We start from the raw sequence: 20425 nt of genomic DNA, 5'->3' as shown, positions 1-20425 counted from the left end.
AGTCTCTCTCTGGTAAACAACCCTTCCAATATTGCCATATCATATTGCTCATCACTTTCTGTCTGAACGAGGTATGCCCGAATTTTACTACCTTCAGATATTAAGGATATGCACTTCATTATATTCAATGCCGTTAGTTTCATTAGAGTATACATACTTAGTTATAATAATTAAGATATACTCTTAGATTATATAGATGTACTGTATAGGCAGGGTATATTTGGAGTATACGCTTCCTATAGTAATAAAACTCATCAATCAAAATGACTATTTTTATGTTAAGTTGTTTATGGTAACATAGAGAACCGATTGTTAAAAATGTACTTACCATCTGAAATAACAATTTTTGTTGACTCAAAATTATCTGATATAATAATATGCAATTTTATAGATTCCAAACTGTAAATTTTACTCATAAACATATCGAAATTTATGTTTCAACCTACAGTCACCTGTGGTAAATAGGTTTAAGAACTATTTAAATTAGTTCGATGAGTTCATTCTATCGTTGTGACGTATGCGCCTATGTAATGTAAATGCGAAAATGTTAATAACTCAGAAGTTTTAGTTACCTATCATAAAATATTTACGTGCTTGCCTTGTATTTACCTCTTAGCCAGAGATTTTATTAGGAGGTTGTTTCCTTGACTACTTCGGTATAATCGGATTGTAATTACGTGGATTGTTTTTCAACGCCAATCTAAGTTAGGTAAGTGACTACTTACAGTAAAATAATTGACGCAATTACAGTTTGTTTTGGTTAATATATGAAATTAATTAATGTAAAGTTAAATATAACTCTTAATCAAATTTGAAGACGTAACTAATACCTTCAGAATAATAGAATTTTGAACATTCTTGTAATGTAGATTCGAAAACAAAAAATATGTAGTAGACATATTAATAATAATAGAAACTATAATAGCGGAGAAGATTTAGATATGTAGATGGAATTGGATACAGAGATAGACTTGAAATCAATTATGTATATTAGATACAGGTAGGACATCTGCAATGTCTCGAAAATAACGTAAAACTAATATTTAAATCTAAATATTTTATACTGCAAATACATTTTAAAACTGAAGTAGGATATAAATTTATCCGTGTTTGTAACAATTGTTACAATTAGTACTATTTTGATTGTTTATCAAAAGTAATTTACAAGAAAATCTGACAGTGTTGATAGTAATTTAATATTATTGAAATAATAAATAATAATAAATAATATTGGCAATATTTCCTAACAAATAAATATGAAAGTCGTTTGTTACATTTTGATGATTTAACTGATGATGAGAAACCATACACTTAATATTTGGGATGAAGATGAACATGTGCTACTTTTTATCTCGCCAATCAACATATCCCGCTCACATGTAAAAACTTGTAATGATAATAAAGCATGTTATTTAATAAATATTGCTATTAGGGAGAATGATACTAGCAATAAGTACGTGAGTTTGATTTACAAATTAATGTCAAGTTTATTTACTATTCATGTATATTTAAATCACTAGGTGTTGGTGTTATTAATTACTATAGTTAAAACTGAGATAAGTTCAGTAATTAACCTATAAATGTTATAAATATGAAAGGCGGTAAAGATGTTTGTTTCTCAGTCACTCTCGAGCGGCTGAACGAATTGAAATGAAATTTGGTACACGGGTAGGCTATATATCCACGTTTTTGACGTGAAAATATAGCATAGTTGGCAACAAAGAAACAGGTATGTAGATACTATTTACCTACAAAGTTTTTTTAACGTGTTAAGTCCCGATGGTGTATTTAGAATATGTGTAAATAACGCGAAAGTTTAATATTAACTATCGTAAGTTATATAGTAATAATATTAAGTTAGGAGCTTAACACATAGGGAGACTTTGTATAAAAGTCGGTGCTTGGGTCCCTCTGTCCCTTTCGTGTTTCAACCGTGAAGCAATTGTGTTTGCATGGCTGTGTTTCGGTTTGAAGGGTTTTTATTAATGGGTGATAATGGTAACCCCACCTGCGCCATTGGTATACACCGGCGGGGCACCAGTGAATGATGATAGGCGAGGATGAAGCAGATCGATTAGCCCACCGTGACGAATTCAACAAGAATTGTTCACTATGGTTTCCAAGAGTAACCACGTGGAGGTCGACCTAATAGGGCATATTGCTAGCAATAGAGTTGTCAAACTCCAATCCTAACAATCAATAAATGTGGGATATGGCAGTAAATTTATAGGGCACAAAGGAATAACACCTGAGTACTCAGAAATGGCAACGCACGGGGGGGGGGGGTATCATGGGCGAAACAGTATACTCTATTATGTACATGGTACTGCTCATGTCTATAGACAACGGTTACCGTTTTCCATCAGGTTAGCCGTCAGCTTGTTCGCCATTGTAAGTTGTATAAAAAAACATATTACACATTGTATACTGATTCGTGCGGGCAGAGCCGGGATAAATGAGAAGTATGAGTAGATGGCATATATAAATGAGAAATAATTAAAAATTTTAGCGAAAAAGATTATTTAACCATAGATAGGTTAAGTAAAACTTATGTAAAATAACATAATTCTAATGTACTCGTAAATTAATATGGTAACATTGTCTTTCCAGTAGTTTACATAGCTGTGTTTTGTAGTGATATTACCAGATATGGATACATGATACCGTGATTCTTAGGAATGTCATGATGAGACCTCTTCTTATCATCATTGGGATATAACATGTCTGTGTCACCCATAATGTAGTTCACATCTATAAGCGAAGGTTTGCCATTAGATAAGCCGTTTATTAATATAAGTATTAGCTACTTTTATAAGAATAAATAGGTGTTACATTCGAAAAAGGATGCTCATGTCTGTTTACAAATAAATTATCATGTAGAAATGTGCCATGTGATACAGTACATCTCAACCACAGCTGTTCACGTTGTGTTGGTTGGGGCGAGTCGTGGTGTAGTCAGTGGCGTGCGGCCGACGATCAGCCAGGTCGTCAGGTATGGGCCAATGAAGATAAGGTTGTATTTTTTTTTCGCGATTACGGTAACTGAGCGCAGTGTCGGCGCCACGACGATAGTCCATTCGTACGTCCGCCGGCAGCCCGGCTCGCACGTCTGTCGCAGTTGGCTCGATACACGCTGCCGCGTTATCACTACTCTACCATCAATGGTGTTTGTGGATATCATTACAGAACTTCGGCAACAGAACCAGTATTGGGCGAAACATCACTGCCAGAATGGACAAAGATCACGCTTTAGAGGAAATGATGGGGAAGCTGGGTGAGTAAATAATTAATTTTAATCATCAACATATGGAACTTCCGATTTGAACATTACACGCCGGCTGCGTACTTTTACATTTTACACATGTTCATGATCATTGTATTGTAAAGGTGAACACGACAACTTTATTGGTCTGATTTAAGTTGCAACTGGTCCGGCTTGTCTGGCATACGTTTCTACATGGAGGTTGCACTCATGTGGGCAATAAGAAACAATCTTTTACTGCCAACATACTTTCTAATATAATGGAAAGCGGACAGTATTATTTTATTTGCGAAATATTTTTGTCTCTATTACAAGTTCTGCTAAACTTACATATTGTTATTTGTAAATTGTTATTATTTTATTATGTAATAAAATATTACAATATGCATTTACAAAAACTGTTAGAAAAAAATATTAGACCCAGGAAATTAGAGTGTTTGTAATTATTAGATGTTACTCGTATATTATATTGACATCAATGACTTAGATGTTATAAAGCAATATATTAACAGACTACTAGAACAGGTTTAATTTAATATTGATAACCCAAACGGCCTTAACCCAAAACAAGGGGAGCATTAACCTATAACTGTGCTGAAACCCAACCAAATGACGTAATACCAGCTTAAAATTTGTTTACCTACTCATTCTTTCCTTTAACAAGATATGTGAGACAATTAACCCCAAGTTACTTAGGATCTACTTACAGACCGGGGTAATATTACAGTAGATATTAATTAGTTCGATATGGGTGAAATTATTAGGATATTTTATTACCATTACACCAAATTACAAAAAAAAATATTAAAAGTATATTATTTATTAGATGAAAAAAGAAATACAAAGGAAGAAAAAGATGCTGTTTTAATAAGAGAATTTAGCGTTGTATCATTTTTATCTATCTCATATCATGTCAATCATATGAGTGATTAATATCATTATAATTCTATAATTTTCATATGAACGCAGGACTCTATCATAATTTCGTCACAAAGTACGATCACGTGCTCTTCGCGCTCATATGTATATACTAATTCGTACATTCATCGATTCCTTGCAAACTTTTGAGACCGTCACTTAATTTCGTGGCTTGTTGCTTATATACATATTCAATTTTTTTTTATAATACATATACTTAATATACAATATATTAAAAATGACCAGATGAAACAGTCATAGTCATGAATATAAATAATAATATATTGTACGGGGTTCTGAGCTCATAATGGCAACCATCAGAATATGAGACCCTGTTGAATCGTTACACGATAGTAGTTGGTGATATTCAAGTCCAACAAATCTTATATCTAGACATTAGTAAAGAGAACATCTTCCATTTTTAAAACCTTTTTAAAATGTTAAATTAGCGGAAGATTAATATGAAAGTGCAACTGATGATGATGAGCTGTTGAACAGATTACAAAATTTATACATACGTTTTATTTTTGATTGCCGCTTATTGAATAAAGTTGAAATGGTTTCCAATTTGAAAATGTCGACATTTTCATATAATGTCGTTTTTATATTTCATCTTTGAAGAAAGGTTATAACCTTTCTTCGCCGTCCTATCTTCATGAACGATTTGATTTTCTTGTCTCCCATGGTGTATTTTCTCGTTCGACGAAGTCTTATCCTTTAAACCCTTTCTCACTCGACTACGCGCTATAGTGGATTCCTTACCGTCCATGCTGCTAAATTTTGGAATTCTCTTCCTATGCCTATCCGTGAGAGTCAATCCCTAAATATTGTTAAAAGTTGACTTAAAGCGCATCTTCTATCTTTATAAATTATCATCAATGACTTCAGAACTGGTGAAGATATTGAATAAGATATACAAAAAATATAGTACAAAAGATGTTTTAGTTCAATCACAGAATATTTTTTTTAATTTTGTGTCATATATGTATTTATTTATATCATATATGTTGACAGGATTTCTATTGATAACATATTAGTGATAACGTCCCAAATATGTCAAAGGTTATTATAAAATGTGTAAATAACATTTTAAGATATTTAAGTTAAATAAAAATATTCTTGTTTTTATTATTTATTCCAAAGTACCTGCCGTTAATATTCAATTGTTAGTGTTATTGAGAAATACGACCTGCCATTTTCCGGATACCTTGGGTGTATCCTAATATGGACGATTTTATTATACTTATATATGCTAACAAAATTTATTGAAGGTGAGCGAACCCAGAAAATTTCCGTTTGAAATCGTGATAACTATTCCTGGCTGCTATTTATACCTAACTCATCTTAATATGACGTGAACGCGATTTATCTACTGCATAATAAGCAATTAAATATATTATGGGTAGGTATTATATAATTTCTATAAACTGCTGTCTTCATTTGAAGAAATATTTCTCACACTTTTTTTTTTTAAATAAGAACTTACGTACGTACGGATTATATATTGATAATACAATGTGTGATAATACTTAATAATTGCTTAATAGATAACAATTGCAGATTACTTAATTGATTACGATTATTAACTCGTATCTCCAATGTGATATTGCATTTGTAGTTTGATTTAACTCAACATTTTGCTTTACTGAAGTCACTGAAATACGGAAAATATATTGAAATTAAGGAGAATTGCTTTTATTGTAGCTATCTAAACTGTTTCATACTTTACAAAGTAATCAAATGTAAAATAGATTCAAGAACTGTGGGTTGGATCTCTACATTTCAAACTAGAAAATATAGTAACCTATTTTATTCTTTTTTCACTTAATAACAGAGTCAGCAGACAATATGTCACCATTCCTTTTTCTTAAGTTAGTAGTTAGCTAAATTTTTCTCTTATGTAGAGAAACTTGTCCTCTGTCAGTGGTTAAAGTGTCTATTAACATTTGAGAAAAAAAAACAAGTGCTTACAATACATGGTTTGGGTTGATCAGTATCCATATTAGAGAGAAAGGAACTGTTAGTAATGGGGTTTAATAGCTAACAATATGCCCTATCAGATCGATTTCTCCATGATACCCCTTTAAAACTATTGTAGTTAAATCCTAGGGCACTTGGTTACGATGGGTTAAATGACCTGATTTCATCCTCACCTATCATCTCTCACTGGTAACCCTCCCCTCAGCGTATATCAATAGCGCAGTACGGTTACCATGCTATTTTTATCCCATCAAAAAAGACACTTATGTTATATTAAATATACGAATATATGTAAACTACTGGGTTGTTGTCTACAACTGTTTATAAATAAAATCATTGCAATCGTCTGATGTGAAGTAGTCATATAAGATTTCAGATCACAGGATTACTTGATTGATTGATTAGAAACAAGCAGAAAAAATATAAATATTATTAAAACCGTGTATTCATCTATCTCTGAACTAATTTATAATTTACACATATTTTTTAACTTACTTGATCATCGAAATTAGTATAGACTTAACACCAAAGTATTCTAGATATATTGAAAAGAAAAAGTGAAGCTATCGCATAACATGTACAAAAACTACAGTACAACTACAATTTAAGAACCTATCCTTTTTTAAATTTGATTGTAAAGGGTTTTGTGGTAGAACATTGCCAACCAGTCGGTTAAATCGATGCACGGGCATAAATTATAAATTGTATAGAGTAGTTGTTTACAGTAAAGTTACGAGTAGGTACATATGTATGCTCATAACAATTATCGAAACTACATGAACGATTGCGTCAAATCTTCAAGTTTAAGTAAACTAGATCTACGACACCCTGTTTAGTAATAATAAGCAAGTGAAAAATGTAAAACTGACATTGATAGCGTACCTATTATGTAGTCTATCATTGCATTTGTAAATGGCGAAAGTACAAGTTTAATTACAAGCTGACAATTACAATGAACTATTTATCATTTCCCGATAACAATAGAATACAACATGGCTTATGCAGAAATTGCAGGATCAAAATAATATATCAACCAAAAAGGTAAATTTATCAATTAGAGTATAGTATACCTACGTTCAAAAGAGATATGGAGTCCATATGGAATATATAATAATATTTCCTCGTTTTTTTGGAAACTTTGTTTACATATGTGTATTGTTGCTGGCAATTTGGTCAGTTGGCATTTTTTATATACAAACTTGTATTTTGATATATTTTTTTTCATATTCTTTTTAATATATGTTTTCTGACACCTTTTATTTGTTAGTTCAGATATACAGTTTACGTAATATGAATTGGTTTTATTGTTCTTCCAGTTACACATGTTATATAATAAAAGGTTATATAAAATAGCTAGTTGAATACTTTAACAGCTATAGTAGGCACTTAGTACTTAAACTTTTCCATTCAATTTAATCTTGGCTATACTTAGAATTATAATGTCATTCATCTTTAAATTATGCATGCACACAATACTATAGGCATTTGCACTTGTATTGTGACAATTAAATATTATATTGAATTGCCATATTTTATACCATTTAATAAATACTGAAATCTACATTATTATAGATATATTGTACATACGTAGGTCACTAGATAAGTTCTGCAATACAGCAATATTATTAATTGTGTGTAGATGAGAATAGTTTTATTAGAAAGTGACTCTTATTATAGGACGAGACATACATAATTTTTCAGTAGTCACTCGTTAGCAACTGCACAAAAAAATATTGATTTTATTAAAATGAATGAGTGGTCAAAGGACGAATTGCTCGTTATTATGCGGTACAACCTCGCACGCGATCTCTCAATTCATATGTTTGTGGAAAAAATGAGTTCTGTGCTCAAAGAGAACTGCCCTCATCGTATAACGATTTATCGGTGGTATCGAGAATTTAATCGTGGTAATTTTGCTGTTGAAGATGCGCCAAGGTTAGGACGTCCTACGGAGGTTTGCACTAAAGAAAATATGGAAAAAGTTGAAAAATTGATAAGAGAAGATCGTCGAATAACTTATAAGCAGATAGAAGAGATCCTGCAAATTATTACAACAAGCTTTCATAAAATTCTGTACGATATTATTGCAATGAAAAAAATTTTTACGCTTTAGGTGCTCCATGACATAAAAGAAGAACAAAAGATATGTAGTGTGAATTGGTGTAAGAAAATGTTAAAAGAATATGAGAATGGAACTTCTAACTAAGTAAAAACTATAGTCACGAGTGATAAAACTTGGCTATATTATTTTGATGCGTCCTCCAAAAATAAGAACAAGACTTGATTGTTTGAAAATGAACCTACATCTAAAGTGCGAAAATCGCAGTCAGTAAAAAAAAAAGATGATTGCTGTATTTTTTACAAGACGAGGAATTTTAAATCGAATAATTTTGGAAAGGCAGCGTACAGTTACAGCCGCCCATACATACGGTTATTCAAAAACTCAAAGAATTTTTCGATAATTGGTAATTGGTATTTTCATCACGATAATGCTCCTGCGTATAGGTCGCGTGAAACTGTGAGTTTTTTTTTTACAAGATATTGGAGTAAAACTACTTGAATTTCCTTTGTACAATCCTGATCTTGCGCCCTGTGACTTTGGTCTGTTTCAAGTCATTAAAGATCATCTCAAGGAAAGGAGATTTGCCAGCGATTTAAAGTTGTTTGCCGCTTGGGACCAGGCTTGTTCCGATCTTCTAGAAGAAAAATGGAAGCAAATTTTTGATGAATGGTTTCTATGAATAAATAAGTGTATTAGTTGTAATGCAAATTATTTTGAGAGATTGTAATAAATAAAGTATTGTAGAACTTATCTAGTGACCTGCGTACTTACACAATAGATATACACAGTTGTAAAAGAAATAATTTTTCCAACGGTGTGAGTATTAAGAATGCCATATTTAAATAAAATTAATTGCAAAGTATTGAAATTGATTGAGTATAAAACAATGATTTAGAAATACAGTTTCATTTCATTCATCATCATCATCATCATCATCATCATCATTTCAGTCCACTGTTGGACATAGATCGATTTCATTATTTCATTAAAATTTTTAATTCCGTTATTTTCATGTCATCTTTATAATATCTTTTGGTTTGTTTATAACTCGGAAACTACTTATCTGTTTACGTAGTACTTTTTTATTCATATACTAGTTATTTACCACAATTTCACCCGCGCGATCCCATTATCAGCAATTCCAGTTCGTTGTTTGATTAGTCACTATAAGTCTGTCAATAAGTACATTCTTTTTATAATTAATTATAAATACGTTCTCTAGTAGGTAAGTATTTTGATACGTCGATAATGTATTATAATACATAGCAATGTTTTTGTCAATCTAAAAAATAAATAGATATGACTGACTAGCTGTATCCACCCGAGTGAAATATAAAATAACTGTGTACTAAATTAAGACGTAAACTATCCGTATACCAAATTTAATTCAAATCCGTTTTGTAGTTTTTACGTGAAAGAGTAACAAGTATCCGTCAGTCTATCCATCCATTCTTATAAAATTTTGCAATTATAATTTTTATATATTAACATTAATAGGATGTGAATAAAACTTATAAAAAATAGATCTTCGATAGCAAATATTTTTGTTTCTGATACTTTACGATTTTCATAATTATTTTAAATTGCCATCATGTTACGTATTTTCAAAATTAAGACAAATCAAACAGAAGAATTAATTTAATTCAATTATTTAATAAAATAAAAAAAAAAAAAAAAAAAAAAAAATTTATAGATCTTGAAATTTATTAATTGTATTTTTTTTATTTCATGCCTATTAAAATGTTTAAAAGTAGATGTTTTAAGATATATGTATGTGCATATGTATTTCTGAAAAACATTACTGAAATCATACTTTAACTTCCAAAGACAGAATATTTGGGAGTTGGATAAAAAATACTATTAACCTGCTTTGTTACATATACTTAAATTTCACAGTAGTAATTTCAGTCAACACATTGCAATGAAATATTCTATTTATATTGTGTTATGACTTGGTACATTGAGAACGTTGCATTCCGCACTACATTACGTATTAGTAAAAGCCAGTGTATTATTTTGATGATCTTTGGTATCTTTGGTAAATTGCTTTACGTAAAGATCCTTGATTCGATTTTTAGTCAGATCAATTTACGAAATAATCTTTCTTAGTGTATGTACATATACAAGTATATATATTTAAAAATTAAAAAGAGAAAACAAATCTTGAAAAATATTTTATATATTAAAATGATTTTATTTTTATCTTAATCATTGACAACTGCATTCGTGCTATAATTAGAGTGTCTTGAGTAGTGGAGTTGCTAATTATTTCGTACTGTATTTGAGATGTCCAAAATATTTTCTGCATATATTATTAGTGATAAATTTTAAAATAAAATATTTAGATACCTACTAGTTTAAGGCTAATTCGGTCTCTATAGGAATAGCATCGACTGTAGCGCACAAAGATACATTTGTATATGTAAATTAGTATCGTTTCAATTGTTTAGCGTTAAGTTGTTAATTGCTGTAAAACGGTGGTGTTAACCTCGATCGTTTGTTGGTTGACCATATTATATACCAACGTGTAAGCTAAATTATAAGTCTGCCTTTAGCGACTTATACCTAAAATCGATCATCAATCCTCTGAACATATACACATATTTAAAACCCTTTTACTAACTTTATTGTCGGGTTCTTCATTTGTAAACTGTATTTATAGAGAAAAATTGATAATGACAAAATTGTATTGGGTTTATATTGAGTATAACAGGAATCTTACCTGTGACCGTCGTACTATCTACTTACTTTCACGTTAAATCATTTATGGTTAGGTTTTCTTTTAATCACTGTAATCGAAATATTATTAATACTGTGGTCCATATACATTACTATATGGCATTAGTCAAAAGTATGTGAGTTTGGTAGTAGTACCTAAGTAATTTATCGAAGGAATGTATCCCATGTATGAATGCCCCACAAATTTATGTTGTTGCCATTCCCACCCGTAATCAATAAAATAGCTTAACCGATGGCCTTTTCAGACAGCAGATGTATCCTTGAATAGTAAACCCTTGTTGACAAAATACGATTACGTGGTTATAGACGCAATATCACATAATATTTTATACCAAATAAACGAATAAATAATTATAAATTTGTGAAAAATAGACTATTCAGGGACATTCACTATTCTAGATTTTGCTATGTTTAGCAAAATATGGAAATGTTGATTTATAATTATCACAATGGGAACAATCAACAGACTTATCTCAGTGGTAGTCTTTTTTCTTCCAGAATTTTCATGAATAAATTTATAATCAGGCATACGGTATTTTTAGTTAACTGTATCTAGTATATTATTTGCGATGGACTATTTATTTTAACCTTAATTACGGTTTACGTGATTAATAGTAGATAATTGATAATTCTCTTTAACTTCATTTAATTGTATATGTAATTCAGATTAGATTATTTTGCCAAAACTGATTTATATAGAAGATAATTATAGTGTGAAAATAAAATATGATAAACTGCATGATAATGATAAATTGTAAAAGAAAACACTCCATCAAAAACTTGTCAAGGCCGTCTGCCCTTGACGAGTTCATTATATCTATAAATCATGTTCTAGATCTTTTTTCACTTGTTGCATTTTCTCAGTTTAATGAAGAGGGTGAATTTTGCTTGTATTTAGGAATAATAGCATATATAGAGTAAAATGAGTGATTATGATTAACTTGTATGTATCGTATTGACTTTACAAACTTTTGGTGTCTTTTAGAGACTGAAATTATAAAAAGAAAGAGAAAGTTAGTTATCCCATGCAGTGCAAATTCCACATACGATTCACATTACTTTTATCAACATTAATATATTAATTTATGTTTATATAATTATTTATATAAACATAATTTAATTGACAGGAATTTAATGACCTTGTCGTCCAATTATATTTCAATTAAACAAATTACATATAAACATCAAAAACATAAAGAAATACCCACATTTATGTTTTTAAGTAATAGAGGCGCTACCAAAAATGTTAGCATTTTGCCGCAACATAACTATGCGGCATTGCTATAAAATATGGATAGATGCGGAATATTTACATAAGCTTTATTGTACAAAATTGCATAATATTAGAGATCCTTCTTTCTCGTCGATTTTGGAAATATTTATACGAATGAGAGATATTGGATTATGATAAGGTATATTTGAAATGTTACTTCATATTTCAATTCATTTTCAACTGCGACTCAATTATTTACCTAATTGCCCAGTAATTGTAACCCGCGACACAGTCTACGTGAATTAAGATAAAAAGTATCCTAATTTTAATCTGAATTACCATATGGTTGATCTGTACACAATTTTTTATTCATATCCGTCAAATCGTTTATGCATAAATAGCATTTGCTAACACTTACACTCATTAGTCAATACGTCATTATTCAGAAGAGAGTAAGCTTTGGAATTTCTGTTTCTGAATTTGATATAATATAATTACGTGTTTTTTTTTATTCTTTGTTTTATTGCCTAACACAAGTTTACCTCATAAAGATCTTTAGAAAGGCATGAGCACATAATACACTTTAAACTATAGGCGACCATAGGTTACGGTAATCGTTTATCGTCAGTCGGTCTGTCAACTTATTTCCCATTTTTATAGAAATGACAAAAAAAACTTCTACATTATGAGTATGTAGTAAAGGCAAAAGACTAAAAGTACCAGTATATTTAGACGTAGTCATATAATATTGGATTAATTTGGAGATAATATCAACTTAAATTGTATAGAATGACCATATCTCATACAATATTCGATTTTATCTATAGTATAAATTATATTAAAATGAATTATCTAAGTATATAATATAGGTATAGCCACAGATACTACTTGCACTTGTATTATTAATGTAAGAATACTGTTATAAAACTTAGATACCTTTTTATTGTAACAACATGTTATACTAATAAAAACATAACCCTCATGAAAATATTTGCTTTGTACCCGCGCAATTCAAACTGACGACCTTTAGAAGGTGAGGAAGTGTGTTATACCATTGTTTATTGATCATGATGATCATCAAAGAATATAAAAAATAAATCGAAATAATTTTACATATATCCACATTGTTCTATTAAAGTATTATAATATTATTTAGCAGCTGACACGTGATATTAGCTGAACTCGTGACGCGACAACACATTCAAATACATAGCTAGATATATTTTAACGTTCACAAAAAATTATATAACAATCCGGAGTTTTTAGGAGGTGTGTCTTAGATCGTACGTAATGTTTGTGTTTTTACGTTACCTACGGCATTTACTTACGTTTACAGTAAGCAAGGTCGAGATATTGTCCTGATTTAGTATAGTTTGTTTGGATAAACACCATCGCGTACATTATAAAGCAGCCATCAAGGATATTAATGATGACAGTATAGTGTCTTTTATTAATTTTATATTGTACAACAATATGGCACGTACACGACATTTTAGTTTTTAACTTTTAACAGTTTGACTTAAAGGATATGACAATCAAAACTATTAACTTAAATTTTTGTAATACATATGTACTATTAATATTAATATCAGTCTATAACCAACAATGACGTCTCTATGTAGAGTAGAGGTCTCTACTAGACTTTGTATTGTGTGTCGTATCGTTTTTAAGGTAATTTAAAAAGGTTCTTATTTCGCTTGTTACGTAGATATTTATAAACTTTATAAGTTAAAACACATTTGCACTTTACTTCAAAGGGATTGTTAGTAGTGGGGGTTAACAGCTCCACTGATAACAATATTCCTTATCAGGTCGATCTTTGCGCGGTTTTCCTTGAAAACCGTCTTGTCGAATTAGTAACGATGGGCCATTGATAGTGTATACCGAAAACGCAGACGGGTTTATACTATTTCACTTTCATCTCATTAAAAAATTACATCTACAAATCGCCTGTATCTTTTTTGTATTTTATTGTACATAGAATATAATCATAAATTACAACTCAAAATAACTTAGGTTATTAGTTTTATTGTGCTAATAATACAAAGTACACTTGTATTACTCTCAGAGTAAATAGATAGATGCTCCATACTAGAATAAGTGGTCTTTATTTTACAATACATTACGGTTAATGTGGTAATGTTTTCTAATTAAACAAGAATTTATGGATGTTTTTACACAATGGTCAATGGACTGTTTAAATATAATTAGCGTCTGAAAGAGTAAGGTTTCGCAAATCTGAAATTAAGTCGTAGTCGTTATCTAGCACTAAATATCATGATTAAAAGTGAAACTTTATTTATTTTTTTATGATTATAATATAAATGTACGTAAATAAAATGTACGCATGCATGTACGTGAATGAAAAAAATATAATTGATGGTAATTGAGTAATTACAGAACAACACGTAATTTTATTGAATAATTTCTTATATCTTTTTAAAACATTACGGTCAAGGGCAAATGATACATATTACACATATTTATAGTCTTATGATTTTTTATACTGAAACAGTAACGAAAGCGATTAGTTTCAAACAAGTCAAAAATTTGATACAGTCGGGTTCGTTACGTCAATCTATGTTACATTCAACGTTTTTAAATACGGGATAATTAGGGCATATTTATTTTAAATATCTTTGTATATTAGCGAGTACTTTCTTAGTTCTTTATTTGTGTTGGTTGGTGATTTTTTGTCCCTCAGTGTACACAATAATTGAGTAGTGATTATAATAAATACATACTATGGGTATTGAGGTCACGTTTTTGGATTATTGCCAATACGTAATTTGGCCTTTTCGCAAAATAATAAATTTATAATAATGAGATGTGATAAATTGTGTTTTGTAATTAGTACTTAAATACCTATCTACTGAATTATGAATTTATATTTTTAGGAGCACCTGCTCATAAAAATAAACTCAAACATTTACAAGTAGATATAAATTGTTTTTTTATACCTATTTGTAAATGTAAATGTTTGTAATTATATAGAATAATATGCCACTTTCAATCTTAAAAAATAATACATTCAATCTTACACAATTCATTCATATACAAATACAATTAGAAGAGCTGGGAAAAACATTACTATAAATGTTACTTATTATATATTTCTACCGTACCTATATAAACTTCATATAAATTCAATTATACATATATTATATAATATTTTATATTCAAAACAAATTCATATTTATTTAAAAAACGGGAATTATTTTCATGATTACGCCGCGACGACAAATACGAGTATAAAGAATAAAATTTCATAAATAGCTTTTGATGCTTAACTTTGTCGTCTCCAAATAGAAATAATTTGGATGTACGTATCTGCGTAGAAGGTCATTGAACTGCTAAGAATTTTTAGTTATAGTTACAATTAATAATATCAGTAAATGATAAAAAATTATGTCTTTGGTACCATTATACTTGAAATGTCAACAATATTTATCAAATTTTCGATTTACGATTTAACCTTGCGATTAATCCACCCTATTTCTTTTTGATTCAAATTCAGAACATTAGTTTGTTACTATAACTGGTCCAAACCAAGGTCTATCTCTTGCCTTGTGTATTTGTCTCATTACCATTTTCGTTTTAAATATTCGATGCTAATATGCATTATTTAAAATAATCTAGTTTATATAGTATATAATATAAACTAGATTATATAAATAATAAAGTTATATAATCTAGTTGTCGAACAATAAATTACAAATTTATAATCTTTTATTAGTTTAATATGTACAATACCTATCCTTCATTTAACACCTACTGATGAAACTAAGAAATTCCATCAATAGGTGTCAATTATCAAATACACTAAGGTGTCATTTTCTATATCTATTTCTAAAATAAAAATAAATTTGATATCACAATGAAATCTTTATTGTAACGACCGATATGAATTAATTTTAAATTCAAATGAACATTATTATTATTTTAGTTTATGATAGTTCATAAAATATTAATTTCAGTAAATTATAAAATTAAAATATTAGGCTAAGAGATAAGTTTATAGAAATGCCCCTTCAGAATCAACCCCATTGAGTGATTTCACTTGAATGATAGAATAGTTTTTACCCTGATTAAATTATGGGTCCATAGGCTTTTTTTAATGGGTGAAAATGAAATGGCAACCTTGCCTGCGCTATCGGTATATACTAGCAGGGCACCAGTGAGAGGTAACAGGTGAGGATGAGAACAGGTCCGTTAGCCCATCGTGAAACATTCCACGAGAATTAACCACGATGGTTTCCAGAGGGACCCGCGTGAAGGTCAATTTGATAGGGTACAATGCTAGCTGAGCAATGGAGATGTGAGGTACATTGCTAGCAATGACCTTGTAGGTTGTAATAGGAGACAAAACAAGTTTTAATTTTTTCGTCATATCATACATTTAAATGTTATAATTACTAATTTTCTAATATAGGTCATTTCTCTTATTGCTAGACTGCACAGAAAAGTGTAACACAATTTACGTTAAGTGGATGATTGACATAAACGATAATATGAAGTGACCTCAGCAGACCATTAGCAATTACTCGCTTTTGCAAAATTGTATCTCAATTGCATTGCTATGTACCTATGACTTACCTACATGTCTAATTAACGAGAACTATTTCAATCATTTCTCTGAGTATATTTTTTTATATTTGATATAAATTAAAAATAATTTAAAATTTTCTTTCATATAGATATTTATTGCATTATGTACTTCAGTTCCGATATGAAGGAAATTTACCAAATACTTTTACATTAAATAAATTTCGGAGCAGAAATTATAGTGGAAAGAAAAGGTATTATTTTCTTAAAACTTTACACCTTAATATATTAGAACATTTGTACTTATTCAAAGGCCTTAAAAAAATAAGGATACATCAAAATGAATTGGCACCAATGTCTAATTAAAGAATATCCGCCAAATCTCCCATATCTCTCTACCAGCTTTTCTATCATCAGCGCACGGTACGCAGAATCTCGTGAAAAAAATACTAACACCTTTTTTCGGTGATTTCGAGATAGCTTACCTGCCTGAGGCTAGAAAAGCTTGGTCTCTGGCTTGTCCCAATGTAGCTTCTCCCATAAATCCCAAAATCCAGAGGCAATGGGATGAGCCCATTAATGATTTATACAGAACTTCGTTACTAGACTCTTCCCAGAACTCTGCTGAAAGCGCCCGTCTTCTCGCGGTGTCCAAATGGGAATCTGGCCTTTGGTTACACACAATTCCCTCACCTCATATCGGAACATTATTGGATAACGCAACGTTTAGACTCTCAATCTCTCTCAGATTGGGGGCCAAAACGAATGCTCCCCACTACTGCAGGTGTGGGGACAACGTCAGTGCCTTGGGACACCATGGCCTATCTTGCCTTAAGAGTGCTGGGCGCTTGCTGCGCCACTCAGCTATTAATGACATTCTCCGTCGGGCTCTTGTCACCGCGGGCGTGCCTGCCATTCTAGAACCTCCTGGTTTGATACGTGACGATGGCAAGAGACCTGACGGGATGTCCTTGGTACCTTGGAGGATGGGACGTCCGCTTGTATGGGACTTCACCTGCGTTGACACGGTGGCACCGTCTCACCTTCCAAGTACATCCAAGAGGGCTGGTGCCGCCGCAACACACCAGGAGTCTATCAAGCGCCGTAAATATTCATCCCTTGGTAATGGATATATATTTGCGGCGTTTGGAGTTGAAACTCTGGGTCCGTGGGGCCCCGAGGCCATGAATCTTTTCAAAGAGATCTCACGCCGGCTGGTGGAAACCTCTGGTGATCAGAAGGCTGGCCTATACTTTGGTCAACGCATTTCCATTGCTATTCAGCGTGGAAATGCAGCAAGTATCCTAGGCACCCTACCAGCTGGCAGTGATCTCAAAGAAATTTTTTATCTTTAATTATATATATTTTTAATTTTTTTAATGTTATATTGGATTAAGTAATATTCTGTTATTATTTCTTCTTGTAAATTTCCTAACCTTAAATTAACTTAAATAAATTAAAGAATATGGAATAATTTGAAATAATTATTCCAGTAGTTTTATTCTCAATAAATAGTATGAAAGCAGCTGAACAAGGCTTGCATACATTATCCAAAAAAAAAAACTGTTTATAATTCTATGACTGATTCCAATTATTATTAATTATTACAAAAGAAAAATAGTTTTTCCATGTTATTTTGTAAATGAAATTAAAACAATACTTATAATATAATGCTGACGTATAAAATATCGATATTAAATAATATGCGAATCGTTTTCAATCGGATTTAACACACTAATGTAACAATGTCCTGTTATCGGTCACATAATAATTGATTCAAACAAGGCCCATCTGTTTAAACAGAAATTGCATGACGTAAATATAAACTACGTTTTAAATATCTAGGTGAATTGGTACTGAAAACATTAAGTACATACCATACTACGAGTATTTTCTATGACTATATTATGATATGTAGTAATATAATTATATCTAGTAGGCAAATATTGAGCAATATAAAACTATAATAATAGTAAGTAGGTACAATTAATGTGATTTGTCTTATAGATTTAGATATTTAATTATTGGATTGAACCACTTGATATAAAGCTATAACTGTTTTTGATAGGTACCTTTTATTCATAAAAAGTCAAATTGAGAATAGTTAATACAAGGAGTGACTCAAAAGAAAGTTCACATTTAAAAATCGATAAAATTAAACAAGGAGTTTATTAAAAAAAAAAATATTACATATTAAAATACACTTTTTGGGAATTTATTTCTTGAAAATGATATCGTCCAAGTGTAGACCGTTGCGTTCATGGCATTCATTTAATCGAGCTCTAAAATTTTCTATGACAGCTGGGCATGTATTGTCCGTGATGGCTGCTATTTCTTGACGCATATTACCTTTTAATTGTGACAAGGAAGTCGGTTTGTTGGCATAAACTTTAAATTTGACGTAACCCCACAGGAAAAAGTCCATAGGGGTTAAATCGGGACTTCGTGGAGGCAAATTTATGTCCTGGATATCAATTTGCCAGGAAAAAAATCACGAAAAAAATGTTCTTTGGTTATAACCAGGAAAGTTTTGCAATTCAGGCACGAAGAAGTTGTCTAACATATCCACATAACGGTGCGAGTTTACTGTAACTGTGCGTCCCCTTTCATCTTCAAAAAAGTAAGGGCCGATAATCCCTTGCGTCGACATTGCAGCCCATACGGTCACTTTAGGGGTTTCTGATGTTTGTGTTTTGTATTAGTTGCACTCCAGTATCGGCAATTTTGTTTGTTACCATGTCCATTGAAATGGAAATTTGCTTCATGAATTACCGTTTTTGTAAAACTCGCGTACGCACAACGCACGGTCTGATCCCGAGAAACGCTCCATAACGACTAAATTCCCAAAAGCTAAACTACCGAATGACATACTCCCCGCGTCCCTCAGAATAGTTGCGTCCACGCAATAACCAAAACAAATATCACCTTTCTTTTGAGACATTCTGTACATAACATAATAATGACAGTGCAATAGTTAAAATAGATTTGTAGAATGTTTTAGTTTTTATGAATAAGGGGTTAACCCCAGCATCAAAATATAATATGCGGTATACGTTACTGTGAAGTCTCAATCAGTTCCAGACAATCCATTGGGTGTCGTTTCAACCTTGTGTTTCAATACAGATTCACGTTAAAAATTAATAAGAAGGTAGTATATACAGGTCATTAACAGCTGGTACATAAACTTCTTATTATTTATGATCATCATCATATCAGCTTTTAATTGTGCACTGCTGAACATAAGCCTCCCCCTTAGAAGGATATCAGTAGTTGCCACGCTTAACAGGCGGATTGGCAACCGCATTTAGACTTTAAAGATGTTTTAAGAGGGATGCTGCTGCTCAACCCTCGCCCACCCTGAGTCGCCTCTTACGACACCCATGGGATAAAAAGGGGTGGCCTAGCCTATACCGGGATCACACGGCTATGCCTATTCTTATCATTACAATTACCCATTCCCGTCCTACCATTGGGCACTATGAGCAGTAAATATTTTTGTTTATAAAATTTTTGTATCAAGAAAATATGGAGAAATTATGTCATGTTAAATTACGTAAATTATAAGACGTTAGTAAATATGATAAACTTGTATGCGGCTGTATGATATTAATAGCATTAGATATGAACTTATCATTTTGACCCATGTTTTCTATATAAGTAGATAGGTTCACATAGTTATCGTGTATAAAAATATATAAACGTATTT

The 20425-nt window shown here is 31.1% G+C and overlaps 1 protein-coding gene across 2 annotated transcripts in view; it reads left to right on the top strand.

The window, feature by feature from the left end:
- The first annotated feature begins 2959 nt into the window (after positions 1 to 2959).
- The window catches only part of LOC113509797 (organic cation transporter protein), a 36857-nt gene continuing 19391 nt past the window's right edge, over positions 2960 to 20425 (top strand). The window contains exon 1 of one of the 2 annotated variants that reach the window (XM_026893221.3): positions 2960 to 3274. In XM_026893221.3, coding sequence (XP_026749022.2) covers positions 3232 to 3274 — 43 coding nt within the window. In that variant the 5' untranslated portion in view covers positions 2960 to 3231. The remainder of the gene's footprint in view (positions 3275 to 20425) is intronic. The other variant, XM_026893222.3, reaches the window with a different exon arrangement.

This window comes from Galleria mellonella, unplaced genomic scaffold (genome assembly GCF_026898425.1).
Source record: "Galleria mellonella isolate WM207_F2 unplaced genomic scaffold, CSIRO_AGI_GalMel_v1 utg57, whole genome shotgun sequence".
NCBI classification, from domain to species: Eukaryota; Metazoa; Arthropoda; class Insecta; order Lepidoptera; family Pyralidae; genus Galleria; species Galleria mellonella.
Note: the sequence above shows the minus strand (reverse complement) of the source record. Positions and strands in the feature narration are given on the sequence as shown.